This window comes from Otolemur garnettii, unplaced genomic scaffold (assembly GCF_000181295.1).
Source record: "Otolemur garnettii isolate 467f Iridium unplaced genomic scaffold, OtoGar3 scaffold00062, whole genome shotgun sequence".
NCBI lineage: Eukaryota > Metazoa > Chordata > Mammalia > Primates > Galagidae > Otolemur > Otolemur garnettii.
The window spans coordinates 7,999,134-8,023,726 of record NW_003852457.1 but is presented as its reverse complement, the minus strand read 5'-3'; the positions used below and the strand labels follow the sequence as shown (position 1 = coordinate 8,023,726).

The following is a 24,593-nucleotide window of genomic DNA, read 5'->3' as shown; positions in this document are numbered from 1 at the left end:
ACACTCTCACTGGATTAAATGGACACCTGTCCATGTAGCAAGAGGCTGAGTTTGCTGTGAGGCCATTTGCTGTTGGGTGTTTGAATTGGGTTTATCAGAAGTAATTGCATCTCCCAGGCAGGGGAGGCAGGAGTGTGTCCTTTTAGCTCTGGGAGGCAGCCCAGGTGGAGGAAGTTCACCCTCCAGCCCTGGTCACCATTTGAGCCCTGTGGTCCAAGTAGGAGCCAGTTTTCCTGGGAGGTCTTACCTCTTGGCAGAAGTGTCATCAGCTCTTCCCTGCTGGTTGCCTCTAAAAGAAAATGCATTGGAAAGTCTGTTTAGGGCAGTGGAATGGGGCGATGTTTGAAGATGCTGGATTCGGCATCTGAAGCCATGATAGACTCTAAACCAGCTCCTGCCCAGATCACCCCGAGCACTAGGTCTCACCGTTCTGCTGACGCTGGCCCGGGTCTTCCTACCTGGAGCCTGAGTCAGGCAGAAGGAGCTGTCCAGAAGGTTCAGGGAAGAGTTGATGCTGGTCGGAGCCAAACACTCGATGGCCGCCTTGTCACAGGTGCACAGCAGGTGCTCACAAGGATCCTTAGACTCTGCACAGCGCAAAGGCAGAGAAGGCTGGAAAGATCTCACTTGGAATCCCAACAGGTAAGAAAGTCCTAGGCCGGAGAGCCTGTCAAAAGCCCGCTCCTATTGCAGCCTCTCAGCCTCACTCAGCCCAGCTCCATCTCTTCAGTTGAGTGGACCCAAACTGGGGCTGTGTCCGCTCCTCTTCTGTCACACTCACGCCCAGTTCTCCAAGTGACCCAGTCGGCTCTACTTGTGACACAGAGCCTGCCCACATGTCCTCGTCTCCACCCTCCCATCCTTGGCCGAGCCCCCGTCTCCTGCTGGGTTACAGTCATGGCCTCCTAGCCAGTCTCCCTGCTCCTCCCTGCTGCCCAGTCCCTCAAGGGCAGAACAACTTTTCAAAGTCAGGTCAAACCATGTCCATATTCTGTTGAGAATGCTCCACTGTCCTCCCATCTCAGAGTACAAGTCTCACTGCAGCCCAGCAAATGTCACATGGCAGGTCCCCTGTCCCTCCCAGGTCCCATCCTCTTCCACACCCTCCCCATCCTATTCCTTTCTCACTGCCCCACTGTGTCTCAAACACACTAGGTGCCAAAGGGCCCATTGTGTCTGCAGCTTCTGTCTGCATGTGGCTCCTCTCCTATGTGGCTCCTCTCTCCATGTGGCTCCTCCCCTACGTGGCTCCCATCCCTACGTGGCTCTTGTCCCCATGTAGCTCCTCTCCATAGGATCACTTCAAGCCCCTTCTTTAAGTCCTTAATCGACTCTCATTGTCTCAGGGAGGCTTTTTGTGACCTTCCTGCTTAAACAGGAACCCCCACCCCAACCCTCCCTGTGTCTTTTCCTTCATTTATTTTTTCCAGTGCTCTTTCTATGCAATTTGCTTTGGATACTTCAGTGTCTGCTATTGTGAGGACATTCTGGAAGGTCTGGTTGCCCCCAGCACTGAGACCATTGCTCTGCACGGTGTAAGTGCTCACTCCTTATCTGCTGAAAAAAATGAATGGATCACGTCTTCCATGTTCACTGTGTAACTCTCTGAGTGGTTCACATCGGGTCTTCCCATCCGTCCTTCTCTGATGCTCTATCCTCTGGCTAGTCCATGTTAGCTGGACCCGAGAGTCACTTGGACCTGGGTTCAAATCCTGACTCTCCCTTTCACAAATCTATGACTTTGGCTGAGCTATTTAAGTTCTCTGTGCTCTCCTTTTCTTGCCTGAAAATTGCGACAAGAAACGGCCCCATCTATTAGGGCGATTAGGAAGATCTGAGTCACTGTAGTACATGGGAGCACACAGAGAGGATGGAACTAACATACACCCAACGGGCTGTGTTCCCTCTGCCCTCCAGGCCCTTATTCCACGTCTGCCGGATTGCCAGAGACATGAAATAAAACTCATGGAGTCACACATGGAATTAGATGTAGAACTGAGATTTGAACCTACGTGTCTCTAATTCCTATAGATGACAACCACCACAAGCCTAACCCCCCACTGCTGCTTCCAGCTCCCCAGCCCTTTATCTCTGAGTTCCTAACACGTATCAGCCACTGCACTAACCACGCCACAGGCATTGTTTCATTCATTTTTTTCTTTCTTTTTTTTTTTTTTTTTGCAGTTTTTGGCCGGGGCTGGGTTTGAACCCACCACCTCTGGCACATGGTGCCAGCGCCCTACCCCTTTGAGCCACAGGGGCCACCCTGTTTCATTTAATTTTCACAGCAAATCTCTGAAGTAGTTTCTCCTCCCCATCTTAAGGTGCAGAGATATTAAGTAATTGCCCCAATGTCACACAGTGCATAAGCAGCAAACTAGTGAGTCTTCTTAAGCTCTCGGGGCTGCAACAATTATAAAATTAGAAGTCAAATAACCTGCTGATTGACCATCATTTCAATTCAAAAACATTTATGGTACATATACTCCATGCAAGGTACAGAACCCGGGATCCAGCCCTCATGGGGCTCTAAGTGCAGACAGAGATGTTGCCAGTGGCGATGATGATGTGGATGGACCAGGTCTATATCCCTGCCCTGTCGTGTCTTGGCCCAGCCCCAGGGGAAGCCTGGAGATGCTCACCGCATGTGATCTTCTTGTTGACACAGTCGACGCCTGTGCTGAGCTTGGCAGGGTCCTGTAGACAGTCCATGTCAGCGGCCTCCTCGTAGCACCTGCGGTGCTGGAAGCAACAGCTACGGCAGAGACAAGGTGAGAGTATGGGAGGGGTGAGGGGAGGCCAGGCAGCCCAGGATCACACTGTGTCTCTAGGTGGTTCCTGGTGGTGTTCTGTCTCAAATACTCCATGCCCCCCCGCCACACACACACTTTGCCATCTGCTATCTTGCAAGCTTCAGATGACAGGTCTACATTGTCCCTACCCAGCCCCAAGGAGCTCAGTCTTATGATTTAGCATGAAGAAGGCTCAGCAGAAGGTGAGGACTGGGCATGTCCTGCTCTGCATTGGGACACTAAATCTTTGGGTGCTCCTTGGTCCCTGCTCCCTGTCACTGTCCTTTGTGGGGCTCACCACTGTCCTAACCAGCAGTGGTCCTCTCTTGTTATCCTCTCTTGTCCCCCTGCCTGGCCTCATCATGCAATGGCTGACTTCTCTACCCCACCCCATGTGCTTATGCTGGGCAGAGCAACTTATCACTTGCTTGGACTGGCCAGTGACAACGAGGCCAAGGACATGTTCAGGGCCAATACTTCATAAAGAAATTGACCTGTAAATCATCAGGGCCATGGTCATAGACCCCAGCAATGATATAGCCAGTGGGAAGAAGATGCAGATCATTAAGAAGAGAGTGGTGAATGTCACCCCTTCCCCATCCTGTGCGTGAACCCCTGCGTGTGGTGCACAAGGCAGCTGATGGGACAGATGGCTTCTGTGTCACAGAACAATCTATCTCTTCTCCAATCCATGGCAGGTGCCTGTGATTGCTCTTTATGGGCAGAGGGGATTGATAAACCCACATATTTTGCCGGAGAAGAAATTAACCAAATATAAAGACATGGGTTGGACCCAGTCCCTTAATAGTCCGGCCAGAATTTTGCACAGAGCAGTTTGGTTTACCCCCGGCAACATTATTAAGAAGAACACAAAGGGCAGCACTTTGGTGTGAACACGCAGCTTCTCACACCTGTTGAAACAAGGACTTCAGGGCCCAGAGAGGGAAGTGACTGCTACAAGGTCACCTAGCACGTTAGTGGGGGTGAAGGGCTAACTCCATTCACTGTGGAACACCAACTCTGCCCCAGGCCTCAGGCAAGGAGTAGACATAGCATAATGGTTGGGCAATATAGGTGCTCAGCTGCCCACACGCAGACAAAGTCAGAGCTGGACAAAGGTGTGAAGAGGGGACATGTACATACGTTACCCCACATTCGTGTAAATGGAGATCTCTGCTAGCTTGAGGAGAGTGCTGAGGCTCCCAGGTCCTGGCTAGATTCATGCGGAATTCAAAACATCTCATGACCAACCCAGGGAGGGGAGTGGCAGATTAAATGTGGCCCTGGCCTGGGAGGAGGCATGTGGGTTACATTCAGATGACACCCCAAGCTGGAAGCCTCTCTCTGGTGTGATAGAGGGAAGGGTTGGGACCCCCCCATCCTCCTCACAAGCATCAGATGGTAGGTCTACATCACCCCTGCCAGCCCCCTGGAGCTCAGCCTCAGGATTGAGTGTGCAGGAGACAGTGAAGACTGGGCCTGTCCTGGTCCAGATCAGAACCCTGGCTCCAGCGACTGCTAGTGATATGTCTTGGACAAATTATTCACCTCTTTTTTTTTTTTTTAACAGTTTTTGGCTGGGGCTGGGTTTGAACCCGCCACCTCCGGCATATGGGGCTGGCGCCCTACTCCTTTGAGCCACAGCTGCCACCCCTGACAAATTACTCACCTCTTTTCAAAGCAATTTTATTCATTCCCATTTCCAATCAAGGAAACTGAGTCTTGGAGATGTTCACTTATAATAGTTCAGACTTTTGAGCTTCACTCCAGGGAATGTTCTAAGGATTCACATTTAATACACATCCGAAGCCTATGGGTGAGGAGGTGTTACCCTAATTTTAGAGATCAGGAAGCCATATCAGAGAGTCAGGCAGCTTGTCTGAAGCCTTCACAGCTACTCAGGGGTAGAGCTGGGGTACAAGGTCTGGCAGTCAGGCTCCCAAGGCTTGATTTAAATACCACCTTTCCCAGGGTAATTTGGGCTAGAAGCTAGGGGTGCCTGTCTGTATAATCTATGCTCTGGGGACAAAGCAGGAGCCCAGGACTCTAAAATGGGGACTGCAAGGCACAGTGGAACCTGAAATGGGCCAGCAAAGGAGCTGCAGAAATTGGACAACTCCTCTTCCTCAGGAGGAATAAAGATAAATATTAGAGGGCCAGGCGCCATGACTCACTCCTGTAATCCTAGCACTCTGGGAGGCCGAGGCAGGTGGATTGCCTGAGCTCAGAGGTTCGAGACCATCCCAAGCAAGAGCGATACCTTGTCTCTAAAAATTGCCAGGCGTTGTGGCAGGTGCCTATAGTACCAGCTACTTGGGAAGTTGAGGCAAGAGAACAGCTTGAGCCCAAGAGTTGGAGGTTGCTGTGAGCTATGACACCACAGCACTCTACTGAGGGTGACAGAGCGAGACTGTCTCAATAACAACAAAACCCCGATAAATATTAGTATTACTTTTGTCACAGCAGCTAGTATTTGCTGAGTGCTTACCGTGTCCCAGCCTCTGCTCTAAGTGCTTTATGAGTATTAACTCAGTGTCGCATGGACCCATGCAGCAAGTGTGGTTGTTACTGTGAGCACACAGGCTCTGTAACTTGCCCTGGGTCAAAGTAGGTCACCGAGCAAGATGACACTGAACCTGGGAGGTCAGGTAACCCTTGCAGACAGGAGGTCAGTACAGACCAGTGTACAGACGACCTGGGACCAGCTACTGAATTTTTCACACTACCTCATTCATAAGATTTTTTTTTGATTTATGTAAATATCAATAAAGACCCTATAACATCATAGATTTTCAGCACATGGCAGCAATTATTTTGGGGGATCTGGCGTGCAAGTTCAAATTAGAAGTAACCTGTCCTCCAGGAGTTTGGAAATCACCCCATCAACTGAAACGCTTAAAGTAATTGAAATTCAGTGTGATCCCCCATTCTGCCAATTGAAGACATTGGTGCTCTGATTACTCCTTTGGGGTTGACGACAGTGATAAGTTGCTGCTTCATTTCCTTGGCTTCTAGATTTACAAGGTATTTTAATAACGAAAGGAAGTACAAAGGGAAGACCTGGAAGGAGAACGTGGTTCCCAGATGGCCCTGGCCCCAAGTGCCGTACAAAAGCACCTCTCCTTTCTGAACCCCAGCGAGCTCTGGAGTCAGCGTGCTCACGGCCCCTAGGATGGAAAACTGTTCTTTTGGTCCAGAATCATTTACACCCTCCTTTGCGGGTGGGGAGGTGGGACAGATTTGTTGTTTAATTCCAAAGTCATTATTCCTTGTCCATCAGAGATATATCTTTTGAATTTGTTTAGCACCGACTCTGTGCCAGGTACTGTAGTCCACACTGAAAGGAACGGTGAAAAGACCCTCCTCAGAGGACGCTGAGTGGATCAAGAAGACCCTGGGGACACAGCAAGAAAGACGTGCACAGGCTCTCGGGGGAGGGCCCAGAAGTCATCCTGGGGCCTGTGAGTCAAGACATCCAAGGAGGGAGTCCTAGAGAGGAAATGCCAGGGCAAATAGAAGCTGTCCACCAGTATCAAAAGGGGGCTCCTTCCCTGCCTCCCGTGAGTTGGGGAGAGGACAGCACACACTCCACACAATGGACTTGGGACCAGGTGTAATACCAGTATGGTGGGGACATGGTTGATGGAGTAGAGACCTGGGTTCAAATTCCCACTTCCACGTGATTACTCTTGCCAATGCTGCTACACGTTAATATGGCTACAGGTACTGTTATTACTACTGCTGTTTTCCTAGTAAAATAGTTACTATTGTTACTATTACTACTACTGTTATAGCCCTGCTGTTACTGGTACTGCTGCCCTATTACTACTGTTACTTCCCCTACCAATCACTATTGCTCTTAAGTACTTACTACTGTGTTTCCCTGAAAATAAAACCTACCCAAAAAGTAAGCCCTAGCAGGATTTCTATGCATTTGTTAAATATAAGCCCTACCCTGATAATAAGACCTAGCCATGTATTTTGGCGTGAAGAGGAAGACATCCCCTGAAAATAAGTCCTAGTGTGTCTTCTTGAGAAAAAATAAATATAAGACAGTGTCTTATTTTTGGGGAAACACAGTAGGCCAGGCAGAGCTCCAATCGCTTTAATCCAAATTTAGTCATCTAATCCTAGATAATAATTCTCTGAGGGGATTATCATTGCATCCATCTTACAGGGAAGGAACTGCAGTACAAAGAAGTTAAGTGAATTGCTTAAGATCACAGAGTGAATAAGGGACAGAGAATTAGGATTTCAGAGTAATATGCCTTAACACTTTCACAGTACAAAATAATGCCAATTGGTAAACGTCCCAAATGTCCCTCCTGTTGCCCAGTCCTTGCTTGCCATATCCTTGCTAATGCTTAATGCTTCTGATGGGTAAAAGTTGGTCACTTGTTTAATTTGCACTTCCCCCGTACACAGGGAGGGAGCACATCTTAATAGCCTCTTACAGTTTTTCTGTATTTCCTGCTAGACATTTACCTCTTTAAAGAAAGAATAAGACTCTCTTCATTTTAAGCAGAGTGTTAATATATTATTGGCATTCGGTGCATGTTTGTTGACAACAAAACATAAACCTTGATAGTTGCTTTACTCTTTACAGCCAGGACTGAGCCAAATGAAAAAATAATTCTCAAATTTTATTCTCCGAAAGAGTTACCTGGGGAGCTCCTTTAAAATTCAGACTTCTAGGTCCTGCCTGAAGGTGCTATGAGTCAATACATCTGGGATGGGTCTCAGGAATCTGTTTTATCATGTATCCCTGGTGTGGTGGACCTGAACTTGAGAAGCACTGAAATGAAGATTTGTGTATTGGACATAACACAAGATCTTAATAACTCCCCAGAACGAGAGCCGACCAGAGACTACAGTGCCACGTAGAGATGAGGAGACCAGTCCAGCTGGTAGACAGTGGAACTAAGACCTCTCCTAGTCCCAAGTCCAGACTCTTCCCATGCGTGTGCTCCACCCAGGGTAGCAAACCAGGCCTCCCCTGAGCTCCCCTTTCGGTCTTGCCCACCTTGGATCTCGCTCACCTGTCAGGTTCATCCACGGGCAGTCCTTCCATCTCGAACCTGCAGGCGCAGCCATAGTCTTCAAAGTCCCGGGGGCAGATACCAGCCACGCACTTCATACCATTCACAAAGTGGAGCAGCATGGGGAAGTTGGTGAAGACGGCCTGCAGCCAGGTGAAGTGGGCGCCCAGACAGTCTGTGGGGGAGGGGACCGTGGGCACTGGGAACTGGAGTCCAGAAGGGAGCTACAGGCTGATGGCACCTCGTCAGCCCAGTAAGCACTTGCTGTGTGCTCAGGACTGTTCTAGATAATTGAAAGGAAGCAGGTTCTAAACCATTGTTTCTGTTGCTTGCCCAACTAAGAGCCATTTAACCCTTCTTTCTTATTAATAAAACTGAAAAGTTCTCGAGGAAAGTGGACCTTTTCCCTAAGTCCCTGAGGTTGTTTCATGATCATTCTCAGCTGTTCATGGTAATCCCATGCTTCCAAAATAGTGATTGGTCTACAGCTGAGCATGTAACCCAGATCTGGCTGAAAAGTCTTAAGAGGAAGTCTTTTAGAGACTCATGGGAAACATTTCTTTTCTAATAAAGAATAAAGGCATGTAAGATCTCTTCGCTCTACACCTATCTCCTTCCTTGAATGTGGATAAGGATCAGCTGGCTGGAGCTGCAGCAACCACATGCAGTCATGAGGTTCCAAGCCTGAAGTTGAAAAGCCACTATGCTTGGAGTTGCAGGGGAGCAAGGCCCCCCTCTGGGTCTCTGGTACCCAGGTTGAGCTGCTGGACCAGTCCTGATGATGTCAGACCACTATTATCTGAGTCACTGTGAGTCTGCTGAATGGAGCCCAGATGATGCAGTGCTGGCACTATGGAACTATAAGCCACTGTAGGAAGCAAAGGGGTATAAAGGCCACAACTGTTGAGCAAGCAGAAGCTGAGCTGGGTGCTGTCAATGGCACAAGAGTTAAGGCTGGCAGAGTGTGCACTGTGTTGCAAAGCATTCACTTTGTCCCTTATCCCACAGACCTCGTATTAACCCTGCAGGGCAGATGCTATATGGTCATCGCCATTTCATAGGAAACAGCTAGCTTTATATTTCACAGTAGAGAAACTGAAGGTCAGAGACATGTTCGAGGCATCAGTCGGGGATAAGGATTTTCCCCAAAGTCCACAGCAAACAGAATTGGCAAGAAAGTTTATTTCCATGTTTTCTTCCCACAAGTCCTAATCAGAGAACGAAAACACGAGTCTATGCTGATTGAGAAAGCCACCCTAAGGGGTGTTTTGTGTGTTTATGGAAAGATGTATTTTTACTAAAAAATTTTCAGGACAGCTGCACTGTTAGGCTGAGTTTCCCTACCTGTAAGATGAGGGTGCTAGTCCCTCATTTATCATCAGGACTAATGAAGTAAGGAATAGGAAGGCAGGTGGCAACTCTGAAAGTGACCCGCCCTGCAATGCAAGTTGTCTTTGTCACCTGGGTCAAAGTTGGGAGCTGGCGGGGAGGGTAGAGACCAAGGCCCTGGTAATTCTCTTAGTTTTCTCACACATACTCTATGCCATGGCACTTGACGGATAAAAATAATTTCAGATTTAACTTACCAAAAATTTCGGCTACATTTTCCCCATTTTTAAACATCCCATTGAAGAATGTGATATCTAAGTAGAAGAAAGGGAAAATGAATGAAGGAATCTTGTTTTTTCCCTTTCCTCCCTCCCTGCTCACCCTCTGGGTAAGGTGTTCATAAACGTTTCTTCCTTTTCTAAGGACAAACTTGACCTTGGGCTAACTTTCTAGTAACACAGGTTACCATGGAAACTCAATAAAGATGAAACGTGAATTGTGTTACTGGGCAACATTGCTCGATTATAAAAATTACCCTTGTAATGGTGGTGTATCTCTGGACTGGGAATTGTGGATGAACTATAAATGCCTGTGGGGACGTCATCATTTGGGGCCTTGCTCACTGGATGAGTCTTATAAATGTTTGTGTCCCTACTGGGTCCTAGAAATGGAATCTATGAAGTCATTATTAGAGACACTGTTTCCTATGGAGAATGAAGGTCCAAGCCAGGGCCAATGCTGTGCCTTGCCTGTATGAATCCCACTCCCTGGGACTGTTACCCAGGCTCCCCAGGGACTGCTATGTAGGCTGCTCTGACATGTCTCTGGCAGACGAGGAAGGGCTGCCGTGGGCTGCTGGCACACAGTGTTTCCTTCCTTAGATCCTACTAAGTGCCAGGGTGGTCTGTAAGTCTAAATGGCTACTTTAAGGTGGCCTCCTGGTGGGCCCCACATCCTATGGGAGTTTTGCCATTTGGAGAGAGGCACTAGTCATCTGGATCTGTGTGGGATGAGTCACTTTGCTGCTTACATGGGTTTGTGTATTAATGATGTGGTTGACTTAACTCACTTCTCTGAGTGGTTGGAAATGAGCCATTGACTCAGGGCTGACATCGCCAGCTAAGTCCCTGTGCGTTGTGTTCTTCAGCCATACCTGTACAAGGACCCACCTGAGCAATCTTTACTATCCATTACCAGGAAATCCTTCTCTTCTCCAAAACACAAATACAGATCCTCCTTTCTTACAACCAGAGCAAGCAACACATCGTGTATGTGTTACCTCTTTGTCTTACCTCCTGGGAAGGTCAGAGCTGAATTTGAAGCTAAGATTAGCAGCATAACCCTTATGATTGGCCTATTTCCTGCCTTCTACTGGTTTCCCCTTTAGGGTGACCTGGGTAAGACACCAGGGGAGTCTGCTGGGAAGATACTTTTGAGTTCTGCTTGAATCGCTTTGCTTACAAATGCCACAGAAATGAGTGGCTCTGGGATTGTTTTCTCTGCCAATATGTAACTAACTTTCTTCCCAGATCCTAGGAAAAGTTCAAAGAATACTTACTGATGTTTTTTGAGAGTTCTGGAGGCAGCTCCTGTGGAAAGTGTGGGGTGTCCAGAGTGTGACCCCCTAAAAAGAAGGAAGAAACAGCAGGGTCAGCACAAAAACTGCCCCTACCCACTTGCAGGATGGAAGCCGGGAGGGGATGCATGTCAGTTCAATTCCATGCATATCTTTCTAGAACCTGCTATGTGCCAGATCTATGTGGCAGCTCCTGAAGAAATAAAAAAGGTGGCTGGAGTAGCCCTGGTGTTTACACTGGTGGCCTTGACAATGGCATTCTTGCATCTGAAGCATTATTTAGATTGTACGTTTGTTTTAGAGTTTTTTGAGGTGAAGCACTGGTGGAAAGGGCAAGGGAAGGATGCCAACTCTCAAGGGGTTTGTGATCTGGAGTTAGGATTTCCCCAGACTATTAATATCAAAATAACTCGGGATGTGGGCTCCACAAACGATTCTGATTCCTGTGCTCTCACTCAAGTTGAAGCTGGTGGTCTAGAAAACTCACCTTGAGAAATACTGCTTGGAGGTGAAAAGATGATAGAGAGTGGAACACTGCTAGTACCCCCAAACTGCCATTACCTTTAACCAGCCTTCATCATGGTGGGGGGCCTGCAGATGCAGCCTGTGCAGTGGGGGCAGGTAGATGGAGTTGTAATTCCAGTTTGGCCATAGATGTGCTCCCTAAAGGCTCAGAGCGCTTACAGACCTGTCTGTGCTCACATTTCCCTTTTCCCAATGATATAAAGCTTGTAGGGAGTTGGAAATTGTCAAAAGAGTTTTGTCTTTCTTCATTGAGTGACAGTTATGTAGTCAGCCTTGTCGGTTTGACACTATTTGGAGCCCCATCAATCTGACAGTCACAAAGGGTCAGGTTCACAGAAGCAGTAGATTAAATGTGTTGAGGGTGCTGGCCCCAGATGGTGCCTGGCCTGGCCTGTTTTGGCTTAGGGCAGGTCTCTCAGCCTCACATTATTGACATACAGGGCTGGAAAATGTTCTTTTGTTGGGGATTGTCCTGTGCACTGTAGGATTTGTAGCAGCCCTGGCCTCTGCCCACTAGATGCCAGTAGCAACAACTAACTCCCCCATTATACACACACCCAGCAGTGCTGGTGAGGATGTGTGTGTGTGTGTGTGTGTGTGTGTGCACTAAAGCACCCCAGTTAAGAACCACCAGCTCGGAAAGAAAGAATCTGGGGCAAGGTGAGAGGTCCTGATCGTGCAATGACTGTCTGTCTGAGCCTTATCTCTCGTTATCTTATGACATTCGGAGCTGCCACTTGTCCTTTCTTCTGGTACAGTTCACTCTCCTTGGGCTTTCCAGAAAGGCTTCCTGAGGAAGTCAACGAATCTGGCTGAAAGTCCTTCCTAGTGGAGAGGAATGGTGATGGTGGAAGCAATGATGCTTCTTGTTCTTGCAAGGAACAGGACCAGGACCAGGACCAGGCCTGGAACTGTTAATACACCATCCCTGCAAGGTTCCTCAAGCGCCCATCCCCGGCAGGTTGACTCTACTATTCTCTCTCTCTCTCTGTATACATATATATACACACATATATATACACATGCATATATACACACATATATGCATACACACATACGTACACAAAAATAGACACAAAGAATGCCAACAAAAAGAATACACATTTTAAGAAAGGAAAAATCTATATTAAAATTGTAACCCCTCAAGTCATGTCTGATTTCTACAATTACAAGAGGTGCTCAAATGTGACTTGTATTCATCTTTTGTTATTGGTATATATTGAGTATTACAATTTTAATACAGTATTTTCCTTTCTTAAAATTTATATACATTTTTTGGTTCTCTGTACACACACATATAGTATATACACACGGTAACCCAAAATGTATACATATAGATTCTCTCTATATATATACATATACATACATACACATATGTATACACATTTGTATACTTATATGTATTTAAGTCAACTCACTTGTTTGTTTTATTAAAAAATAATTTGATTTATTTATCTTTTTTTTTTTTTTGGCACAGAGTCTCACTTTGTCACCCTGGGTAGAGTACTGTGGGATCATAGCTCACAGCAACCTCAAACTCTTGGGCTCAAGTGATCCTCTTGCCTCAGCCTCCCAAGTAGCTGGGGCTACAGGTGCCCAACACAACACCCAGCTATTTTTAGAGAAGAGGTCTCATTCTTTCTTAGGCTGGTCTCAAACTCATGAGCTCAAGCAATCCACCTACCTTGGCCTCCCAGAGTGCTAGGATTACAGGTGTGAACCACCAGCCTGTCCTCTACTTACCAATTAAAAGGTCTGTTTCATCTGGGAGAACTTTGTTCCTGGTCACAAAACCAAGAAGTTACCGAGCTGGGATGAGAATCCACATTTGTTTGGTGCCAACCCCATACTTTTACCTCTGTGCCATGATATATATAAATGCCCAAGTTTGGCTGAAAGAAGGTATCGTTAGCTATGGAATAATTGGGGGGGGTGTTTTTGAGCTAATCTAAAGAGTAAGCAGGAGTTATATGAGTGAAGGACATTTATTTAAATTAATTAAAAACTATTTATATTTATTTAAAAAAGCATAAAAGAGGAAATAGAGCTGTATGCAGGGACAAGTGTGAGGGCTACCAGGAACAGCATAGTGGCATAGTGAGAGAAAGGATAAAAATAGTAGTACTTTTGGAGTGAGAACTCCCAGATACCACTTCCCACTCTGCTTTCAAGTTTAATCCTACAACATTCTCATCTCTAGAGTGGAACCTGGATAGGGCTATCTTTAGGGCCCTTTAAGCTCTGATTTTTGTTTGTTTGTTTGTTTCATTCAGTGTAAAAGACCTTATTGAGATCTTCCATGAGCCAGGACTTGTGTGAAGTATGACAGACACCTGTGTCGTCTTATGTCTGTAAGCACCTTGCCAGGCAGATACAATCGTTTCCATTTTACAGAGGATCAAAGTGATGCTCAGTGAGAACAAGCAAGGTGCCCAGAGTCTCGCTGCTGGCCTGGAGGAGGGAGGGTGTGGTGCTCACCTGGCCTTCTGCCTCCTTCCAGGGTCTATTTCTACATCCTGCAGCCTCCCAGAATCCTATGGGGAGAGGTGTCTTCAGTAAGGTGTGAGGACATCCTTGGGCCTCCCTTAGTGAGGCCTGTGTGTCCAGGTCCCAGGAAGAAGCTTAGGTTACTGAAGATGACTAGGTACAGAAGGGATTTCAGACAGTTGCCTGCCCGTGGTGAGTGAGTCCTCATGCACAGTGCATGCCTACAACTCCACCCTCACTATGCCTGTTTTGAACCCTCCATAGGTTCCCTTGGTGAAGTCTTTGGGGCTTCCAGCTCCTGTCCCCTCCTCCTGCTGGCCTCCCTGTGCTGCCACAGCCAGCTCCTCCCAGGGCCTTAAGCTTTTGCTCTGCGGTCCCCTTTGCCTCCAGAGCCCATATAGTGATCCAGTGAGGTGAGGCTGATTATTTTTATTCTACCCACAGAAAACTGAGGATTTGGGACTTCAGTGATTTGCTGGGGTGACACAGTGGGCACAAGGTAAGGTTTTAGGTCAGGCCTGTGAGTTCAAAGGCCCTTAGAATGCAGTCTTGTTTTATGTGAATTTGAATCATGTGGACGTGAGATAGTGTGACATAAAATGCTAATGACACATCAGTATATGCACACTGATGAAAATAGTGCAAATCAACCCACATCACAGCCTTCCACAGATGGCAGCAGCAGACATGGTGAACTCCGATATGTCACCACCATGTCACAAGGCCGCATGGGCAGATAAATGCTCATGAAGTGGTTAGGCTTGAGCTCATGCTGCAAATGAAACCTCCAATTGATAACTTGGGGACAGGAGCTGTGAAAAAGGTTATGGTAGCTAAATAGGTCTATGGCAAAGGTCATCAGCCCCCACAGAGGCCGGGCTATTAACTGATAGTATTTACAAAATACTATCAATGTGCTGAGAGGATGAAGAGACAGTTTAATCCAGGCAAATGTTACATCTACAGAGAATAAATGGGGAAAGGTGAGAACAGCAAAAGTTCAATGTCATGGCTGTGAGACCGACATCCCTTCCCCATTAAGATGCTTCTAAACAACTGTTGTGGATTCATGCGCCTCAGACACAGCCCTCTGATCTGTGCTTATCCACAGTGAAACGTTAAGCATGCAGGTTTTGAATTCGGGAGATCTTCAGGCAGATAAGTGGGTGCACTGAGTCTGTTTCCAGACTCAGTCACTCGGTCACTTGGCTGGCTGCCTCCCTGGTGGCCTTCATGTTCATTCACTAAGGAGCTGGAGGTCTGTAGTGAGTCACAAAGGTTTGGCACAATGGAGTTGTACCAGAGAAATTAGGCCTGAAACAGCTGATCACATCCACCAAGGCAGTGTTGTGAAGACGGAAAGAAATGACGTCAGCCAGCACAGAAGTCAACGCTACAGAAGTTACAGAAGTTATTTGTTACTACTATTATCAATATCTACTCACTGCCCCTTTCCCCTCTGTACTCACACATGGATAGCATTGCTTGGATCTTACAGTTATCATCAAGCTCATCATTATCACCATGGAATTATCTAGGGGACACAGACATCTTTAGCAGGTGGAAGGGCAGGCTCCCACCTACGCACCTGTGGTGCCTCAGAACTGCAGAGCCAGGACTTTACGGTCAGACCCTTAGGGGAGGTGGTTTGCTGGGAGTTGCAGTGTCCCTCCTGTGGACTGTGTCTCAGCCCTCCTGGGCATGCAGTTGCCCAGCCCAAGCCCTGGTCCTCATTTCTAGCTTGTTCTGCTCTGTGGCCTTGGGAAGGTGCAGACTGTCTAGACCTCTGAGTTCTCAACTATAAAACAGGATGGAGAGGGGCCTAAAGAGTCACACCGGGCATTTCTAGATCAAAGGATGAGGCCACAAGTCCATTCCTTTGATGATAACTACTGATGCCCATACATAGCCAACGGGCAGAGTGTGGTCAAAGTTGTATCCAGAGAAGCCTCAGAGTCCCTGGGGACAAGAGTTCTTCAGGCAGAAAGGGAGGGGAGAGGCAACAGTAAAGACATAGTGGTGTGAAGTTGTGCAGTGTATTGGGGGGCACAGTGGGTTGGCACAGCTGGGACCACGTCCCCTCTGCACTCCAGCCATCCTGCATGGCTTTCAGCCTCTGCATGTGCCCTGGGTCCTGGGCCTTTGCACAGGCTGTGGCCTCTGCTGAACACTGTGACCATGACTCCGCCAGGCTGAGCCCTGCCAACACCATGGAAGGCTTTCTTTGAACAACACCATATGGAAGTCTTTCCCCATGCCTTCCTCTGACTTTGGGGGGAACCTGGGCTGGTCGCCTCTACTGCAGTGCTTCCACAGTGATTCTCATAAGACACTGAACCTCTTGAGGACAGGAATTGCTTAGTTCCAAGGCCCGGTCCCTCACTTGGTACACCTAGAAATTCAACCAGTACTTGTTGAGTGGATTAAAGGAAACTCTGACTTGTGATGGCTGAGACGGGATGCCCAGAGCCCAGAGTGCCTGGGCTGACTGTACTTGTCCAGAGAAAATGGTGTCAGACTTAAGACTCAGGACTCCAAATCCACATCTCCCCAAGGGACACATAGAAAAGGTAAATGAGAGGCGTGAGCCCAGGGTGGGGAAGAAACAGAATGTGGGGACTGTGTAAAACTAGAGAGACCAAGGTCCGAGTGAGAGGGGAAGAACTCAGCCCCAAGAGTTGGGGAAAAGTGTCCCATAATTTAAACTTTTCAGAATTTGACAGAAATATAAATTTGGGGGGAAAATCTTCCCATACTTGAAATGAAATAGTATGTAGACTAAACAAAACAGGCTGACTCTGGTTTGAGGGCTAAAGGAAAGGATAGTGCCGGGGTGTGTGCAGTAGGGTTGGGGGGCAGTGCTCCATCTAGCTCAGAGCGGCAGGGCTGTGCAGGGTTGTGGCTGTGCAGTTCTCTGGGCTCAGCGCCAGCCAGGGGTCTTCTCTGCCAGGTTCTCCCTCCCACGGTTTCCATGGAGAGGGAATTTCCTTCTGCCTGAGAACTGTAGGTCTGAGGGGACTGGGGCCTGCAAGACGCAGACCCGACTGGCGGATTCCGTTCCATTTGCGCCCTGTCACAGAGCCCGTGTAATTGCCTTGGCACATTTTACATTTGGCATAATTGCCTGGGAAAGTCATCAGCACAACGGCCAACCATTCAGAGTACCTGCTGCCCACTTGTGCAGCGATTGTAAACTATTGTCTGCTCCTTGATAATCACTTCACTTGAATTTCTTTGTGCAACAAAGGTAATTAACTTCCTATTCTGGACAGTGGGAGAGGATCTTACTACTGATAGGTGCTAATCAGGCATGCTTGCTTCAGGGTACTCCCACTTACTTCCAGGATATCACCGCCCACACATTTTCATTAGCAAGTAGGAAAGTCACCCTGGATTCTAAACCCTTAATCCCAAAGGACTGAATTAGTTCACTCACAAAGTCTGGCAGTGTGGTGGGGAAAGCGAGATGGAAAGTCAATGCAAAGATAAAATTTACCAGAATAACAGAGCTTCTGACTCAGTAAATTTGTCGTTCGTGTGGGAAGGTGACAAGCAGCGGTCCGGCTCCACGAGCAGAGCTGGGGCTGTATTCTGCATACATGGCCTCCACTGACCCTCCCCCAGGGCTGTGCAGCACTTGTTGTCCTTACCATTTTGTGGATGATGAGACTGAGGCTCATGCATGAAGCTCTAGCTTCTTTGAGCCGGCACATAAGGCACATACAGCTCTCCTTGAGGCTGTACAGCACATAAGGCGCATACAGCTCTCCTTCTGGCTCCTGCCGCCTCTGCTGAAATCATCCTCTACCTTGAACTTCATGCTCCTGCGATGCTGAAAAAAATACTTCACGCCACCATCCTATTCTGCTTGTGCTCTGTCCTGGGCATGGAGTGCCCTCCCTGTGTCTGTTCCCTTGCATTACTAACTTTTATCAACATTCTATGTTTCCACTAGAAGTTCAAGAACCCCTAAGTGACCCTTAACTTGGGCTGGGTAGGGTTGCTACCCTGTGCTTGCATAATGTCAGCAACACCCTACTTCCGTTGCACTTGTCACCCCATGTTGCATGATGTATTTACACCACTGTTTCTCCCACTAAACCAGGGACTCACTGAAGGTAAGCCCCATGATGTATTTCATAAATATTCCATGGATATATTTACTTTATGTGTATACGAGAGAGAACACAACTTCAGTCAATGTCTGTTTAATGAAGGGTTGGACATGCTGTAGTTGAACGTACCATCTGGGGGCCCATGAGGGCTGGATGCCCTGCTAGAATCACAGAATCCTGGTCTAGGAAACTTAAAGCAAAGGTAAAGGATAGCATCTTTAGATAGCAGAATGGTAAGTTCTATTAGTGATTTAGGATGAGATTTCACAGCATTATGTATTCCACACACAAGACAAACCGGGAATGCCCACCTCCTTACTTGAAGTCACAGAGGGGAATGAACAAGCAAAGGACAGTGGCCACAGGGGCCAGCACGTGGCTGTGTGATGGAACAAGCTCCACTGCAGAGCTCCCAGACAAAGGGACCATTCACTTTAGGTGAAAGGTCCAAGGGATCCCTCTCTCCTGACACAAATTTGACCAGCATGCCCCGCTGACTCCTGCCCTAGAAGCCACTCGCCAGCTCTGAGACAGGGGCAGAAGAAAGGCGGCACCCCCACCCCAGCTGCGAGAGGGAGCAAATGTGAGGCTGCTCCTCATCCTGCTTCAGAGATGGGGAAACATCTGGAGAGACCTTGTGCACAAAGACCCTCCCTGTTATCAACAAGTACAGAGCACTGTCCTAAAATCAGGCTCAGGGACAGCCGTGCGAAGGCACCTGGCAGGGCTGCAGAGCAGGGAGTGTAACTGAGGGAGGGCCAGGCTAGGCCCTGAAGTTCACAGCAGCATTTGCACAGGGGCCACACCCCTGCCCAGCCCCATGGTGGTCCCTACCAATGAGCCAGTACAGGTGGGTACCCTATAGAGGGCAGGGTTCATAGGGGGCGCAGGGTCCTCTGACGAACTCCTCCTGGATGGGGCCTTGTCTACCTTCCACTAGACCCACCTGTAGTGTAGCACATGTCCAGCTTCCCTCTGCCCATCTGCAGAACTGCTGGAGGGTCTCCCGGCCTTTCCTAGTTGCCAACCCATTTTTTTCTCATAGATGTTTCCTTTCATGAAATCTTAGCACACTTAATGTGGTCTTGGCATCTGTTTCTTGCAAAACCAAAACTCACTCACCACTCCTATTTCTTTGAGGCAGAAACCTCTAAAATGAACCTTCCTCCCAACAATGTCTGGACCCAGAATTGGTGAACTTGTTGGGCAGACAGTCTTATCTTGGTGGTAGTCACACACTCACCCCTGCAAATTGGAGCTGTAGGTACGGAATGTTCCATCCACCACAGGCTTCCACCTACAGTGTCAATGACTATAATTTTTTAAATGTCAGTTATATATGTTTGAAAATAAAATCTCTCTGGGCATACCAAAAATGTTTGTAACAATTTATAATCGTAGAGGATATCATTATCATTTTCATTATCACAATGTGATAGCCAAACACTAAAAGAGGAAAAAGAAATAAAGCAAGAAAAACAGGGAAAAACTGTTTAGTGGTCTCAATTTTATAGAAAAATAAAAAAATTCAAAAGACACGTGGAAGTTCGTGTGGGGGGATGTAAAGGAACAGTTTTACCAGAGAGAAATTTGTTGTTTTGAAAGAGGAAAATCTCATTTAAAAGAAAAAATGGGAGACTAATTTCTATAGAGTATTTCATGCTTTGGTCACCCACAGTGAGGCACTTTAAGATCGTAGCTGGAATCTTATCAGGATGACTTGAAGTCTCGGTGGAGGCTAAGTTGCTGACACGCTAGCCCCAGTTGCTCTGGCAATGGGGCCCCAGGTCATAACACGAATGCTTTAATCAGAAAAACACACACACACACACACTCATGTGCAGAAGTAAAGCATCAATAGAGGCCCAGCAGCACTGGCTGGTCCACCGTGTGTTAGAGGGAAGGACTGAGACGGGGTTTGGAGTCTGACACTTGAAGTCTCTCTCATGAAGTCTCATGTCAAATGCTTACACTGATTTTTAACTTGCAAGCCTCTGGGTCACATGCATACCTTCTGAATTGTCCATTAACGTGGGTCATAGGCAAGATAATCAACAAATATCTGTGGGTTCACATTGCCTCACTTTCATCACTGCTGTTTGCAAGGGGACATCAGAGAGGGAGGGTGAGTGTGTTGGTCCAGAGTTTACCTGAATATGAGAAAGGAAGGATGAAGTGCCTGATCAGGGAGTATGTCGTTACTGTGTGCCCTGTCCGTGAGAGGGAGGAAAGGCGTGAGTTTGGGTGTTGACAGCCTGAATATGCACAGAAGACAGGAAATCGGGCCAGGGCAGAAGGCTCCGATTCCTAGCTAGGACTCCAGGTGAACTTGAAATTACTCCCCCTGGCTGCTGCCAAGGAGCTCACAGCCATGTAGTTAGGTTTGGGGGAGGGACAGGACTCATTTTAGAATGTGGGGATGGAGGTGTCTGCCCTTTTCACTGGATGCTGCTGCGTACCAAGAGGGCGGAGTTCTCCAAGGAGACCAGCGAAATGCAGGAAGCACCCATGAGAAAGGGGGGCGAAGACGTGCTCCCATGTGAAGAGGGGCCACCTTGCTTTTTGTTGCACTCCACTCTCTATGCCACCTCTCACCCACACTTGCAGATACTGCGCAGGGTGCTCAGACATCCTTTTGACTCCAACCTGCAGTTTTTACCCCCCTCCCTAATGGGTGATGGTTCTAATAAGCACTAATAAGCAAATCAGATGCAATTTGACAATAACTCTCAGTGCTCATGTGATGTAACTCTATGCCAGGCCAGAAATACAGTGTAAAATACCATTACTCACCAGCACAGGGCACCACCAGCACGCTCAAGAGCAGCAAGATCATGGCAGGAGAGCAAGGGACGGGCTCAGGCAGTAACTGGACCCGACTCCTGGGAGACAATCCAGCACAGAACGTGGTCAGTGGGTTTTCACAAACCCCATGAAAGGGCTCGCACAAGCTTTGTCCCTCCTTGGTCCCATAGGACATGTGGCAAAAAGAGAAAATTCCAGAAAGGTTTCTATCTTAGCTGTGCCACTAATTAACAAGATCACACTGGCATTAATGAGATCACATTCGCTCTTTGAGACTTAGTTTATCCATCTGTGAAATGGAAGTGTGACCACGATCTCCTTGAAGACACAGCTGTGGTCTCATTTGTTTACTCATTTGTTCTATGGTCATTTATTCCTGACCTGTCTTGTGTCAGGCATCAAAGACTCAGGATCCAGGAATGCAAAGCGAGGAAGACATACTGCTTACCTGCGAGTTGTTTGCAGACTGATGGGGCAGGAAGGCGATTTAAGAAGTGCTATAGTTTAACTTTCGTTAATTGAATTTTAAATAACCTGTACATGACCAGGCACCAGCATTCCAAACGGGCTTTGAACTTTTTTGTACCAACATCTCCTGTTCTATGAATACAATCAGCAACCACAGGGTGGTGCTGTCTGCCAGCAAACAAAGCTTTTCCTGCCGCGTCTCCATCTTCCCTGCCTTGGCTTTTGAGAATTTTGAATACTTTGTTGCAGGTCTAGGGGTCAATAGATTTGCCTCAGGGGATGCTCTGGGGGGACAGGGTGAGACGGCAAAGTCCAGTTACCCTGCTATTGCAATTGTAGCAGCCCTATGCTCAAATCAGCAAATATTTAATTTCAACAGGTACTCACTAGACTCAAGCCAGTCAATCATATATTAAATAGGAAAAAAAAAAAGACCAGGGAGATTTTTGAAATACTTTTAGCTCCCTGGGAATATAACTCCCGGGAGAATGAAATATGGTTGGTTGACTTGTGCATATTCTGCCTTAGAATGTGTTTTTAGGGCAAAGTATGAATGATAACACAACGTGGTCCATGCTACCCAGTGGCACACATGGGACTGCTGGGTAGGGTTGCACATGTTGGGCACTGCACAAAGGTGCTCAGCAAGAGGGCAAGTGGAGGCCGGAATGCAGCCAGGGCTCAACTTCAGAGCCTGTCCTTTTCAGGGTTGTTATCAGTCTGGTGCATGATTCCTTCTCAGGTCATGAAACCAGATTGAAATTAAGGGTGAGAAATGGAGTCTCCAGATGAAAATTGGTATTCCCTGGCAACGGCATTGACGAGTAGGTTTTACTTCAGAGGAATCCAGAGACCCCTTTGTGGTCACATCCACATGACTAAGGCCAATGTGACCTTGGACAATTTAGTCACTACCTGACACTGTGTCAGGATTTTTTTTTAGTTACCATCACATCATGAGGGAATGCCAGGACATGCCTGAACTTGGTGGCAGGCCGGGGCACTGGAATCACCTAATCCAAACCCTCATTTTGCAGATGAGATCACTGAAGCTCAAAGACCGTAAAAATTTTGGTAAAAATGTCCCACTTGCCGGGTCTCCTGACTCCCATCCAGTGCTATGACTGAAGTGAGTGATCTGCGTGAGGCACTTAACGCAGTGCCTGCTTAGAAACACTGGGAATTACAGTCACAGTGTCTGCCTGCAGGGAAAGGCTGTACACCCAGCAGCTGTGACAGTGAAGCCCCCCGTGCTGGTCCCTAGCTCCTGATCTGAGTGGAAGCCCCCATTTGGTGAAGGGGGGGTCAGTTCAGTGCAGTGGCTCTCTGCTCCTTTTCTTTGGTGACTCTTCTTTCTGGGGCACCTTCCCCTGGGTTGTCCTGCAGCTCCCGTAAGACGGGCTGAGCGTCAGGTTCACCTTCTGCCTCCTTGGCTACGTTTATTGAATACAAATGAGCAAAAGTGACCTTATTACAGACATAACCTTGGCCCTGCCCTAATTTATTTTTATAAGCAAGTTACAGAGAGGGGTGACCGGGGAGCTCTCACTTAATGGGTTCAGAGTAAAATTTCTGGAGGTGGATGGTGGTGATGGTTGTACAAAAATGTGAAATGTACTTAATGCTACTGGGCTGTGCACTTAAAGGGGGCTAAGGTGATCGATAGCATGTGAGTTTTACCATGATGTTTAAAAAGCAAGTTATAAAATTAGGGCTTTATTCCTTTAAGCACACATTCTCATTTACTGGGTCATTCCTGGTGTCAAGTGCTCTGCTGAGCATGCCCTGTGCACCATCTGGTAACAGCACCCAAAGAGTTTACTATCACACACTTCATTTTCTAGTGTCTGAGGGGACTCTCAGAGATAGTCACTTTCCGAAGCCACCTTTGCCCAGAAGGAGGCGCTATGGCAACGGGAAGACCCAGGACTCCAGCTAAGGGGGCCAGTCCCACTCAGATCTTTGTTCTACGCCTGTGACCCTTACTGCCAGGCTGGTCATTCAATCCAAACTAAAGGCCCAGTGATTATGCACTGCAGAAGTTTCATAATCATTGGTCATACTCTCTTGGGAGGACCCTCAGACTGTCCAGCCACTCCCTGGGGTGTGTCATCACAGCAGATAACAACCTTTCTCAGAGCCCAGAAAAGGGAAGTCACAGTGTCAGCCAGAAAGGTGGCAGCACATGGTCAGCCCTGAGTGACCATGACGGCCACTGAATCTGGGGGACATGCACGTTTGTGGGGGGGACTGTACTCCAGGACCCTTCTGTTGGTCAAGCTGGGTGCGGCGCTATGTCCACCCAAAGGAAGGACCTTCTCCTAATCTGCCCACGGAGGCTTGTGGGGCTGCCATGGTCCCGTGGGCCAGTGCTGGCCCTGTGGGCCTGAGAAGGCCCCTCAGGCCTCACTGTGGTCTGTATGTCATGTTTGAAACCTTGGTCAATTTTGCAGCAGCCCAGGCAATATTTAAGAGCAAGGCCTTGCTAGCTGGATGGATCTGGGGTGCCCTGGGACATTTTCCTGGGTATCAAAATGCGTGTAATGGTGTTGTCCCATCAGGGCATCCTGCGGATGACAGAGGAAACTTGTTAAGGCAGAACATCATGCCTGGCGCGCGGCAGGAAGAACTGCCCAGAGTTACTGGTGATGGTGTTTCTATAGCTGTTGCCCTGGGAAGGGCCGCGGGCCAGCACAGGCTTATAGAATCTTCACTGGCGTGGGGTGGGAGATCTCTCCCTCAGGTGAATTCACCTGCCATCCAGGTGGCCTTGTATCTCCTCACAGATGGGCTTAGAGCCCCCTTGAGTGCATCCTCCCTCCCTCCCTCCCTCCCTCCTCTCTTTCTCCATCCATTCCTGTGTCTCCTTCTCTGTCTGTTTCTCCCTCTCTCCCACTTTTCCCCCTCCCTCCCCCTTTTCTCTCTCTGTCCCTCTTTGGCTCCCACCCCCTCAAAGCTGGGTGCCTACCGTGAAAGTTCCACTTGAGTGCAGTTGGAGAAGGATGCGTGGCTTAGAACAGAGGGAGCCTGACTCCTTTATACCCCGAGGAGAGCCCCCTAGTCACGTGACCACCTCCCCTCCCCACATAAGAAAGCAGCCTTTCATGAGCGTGGGCAGGTGGGCTGCCGAGGGGAGGGTGGCCTCCAGGGCTCCATACTAAGAGGCCGCATCTCCAGCTCGGAGGAGACCCAGGCTGTAATTAGAGAACAATGGGGCCCTGTTCCACACCACCCCACGGCACCTCAAAGGCTTGGAGGCCCCTGGATTATGTCTCAGGGTCAGCAGGGGAACTCTGAGGGATGAAAGACTAATTAATGAAAGTCACGTGGGATCCCCCACAGAAAAGGGACTGGCTTTGTCTGGTCTAGTTAATTCTTCAGCAGGAGGATCACTGGGGCGACTCTTCATATACGGTCTTGACCTCAGACCTGGGACTTTGAGGCCCCTTTCTGTCAG

General features: G+C 48.1%; 1 protein-coding gene across 1 annotated transcript in view; it reads right to left on the bottom strand.

The window, feature by feature from the left end:
• OC90 (otoconin 90) overlaps positions 1-20,699 on the bottom strand; it is a 35,061-nt gene extending 14,362 nt beyond the window's left edge. The window contains exons 1-7 of the mRNA XM_012807001.1: positions 20,657-20,699; positions 10,719-10,784; positions 9,418-9,474; positions 7,832-8,006; positions 2,643-2,755; positions 459-587; positions 248-289 (exon numbers count right to left, since the gene is read on the bottom strand). Coding sequence (XP_012662455.1) covers positions 248-289; positions 459-587; positions 2,643-2,755; positions 7,832-8,006; positions 9,418-9,474; positions 10,719-10,784; positions 20,657-20,699 — 625 coding nt within the window. The remainder of the gene's footprint in view (positions 1-247; positions 290-458; positions 588-2,642; positions 2,756-7,831; positions 8,007-9,417; positions 9,475-10,718; positions 10,785-20,656) is intronic.
• Between the last annotated feature and the right edge of the window lie 3,894 nt (positions 20,700-24,593).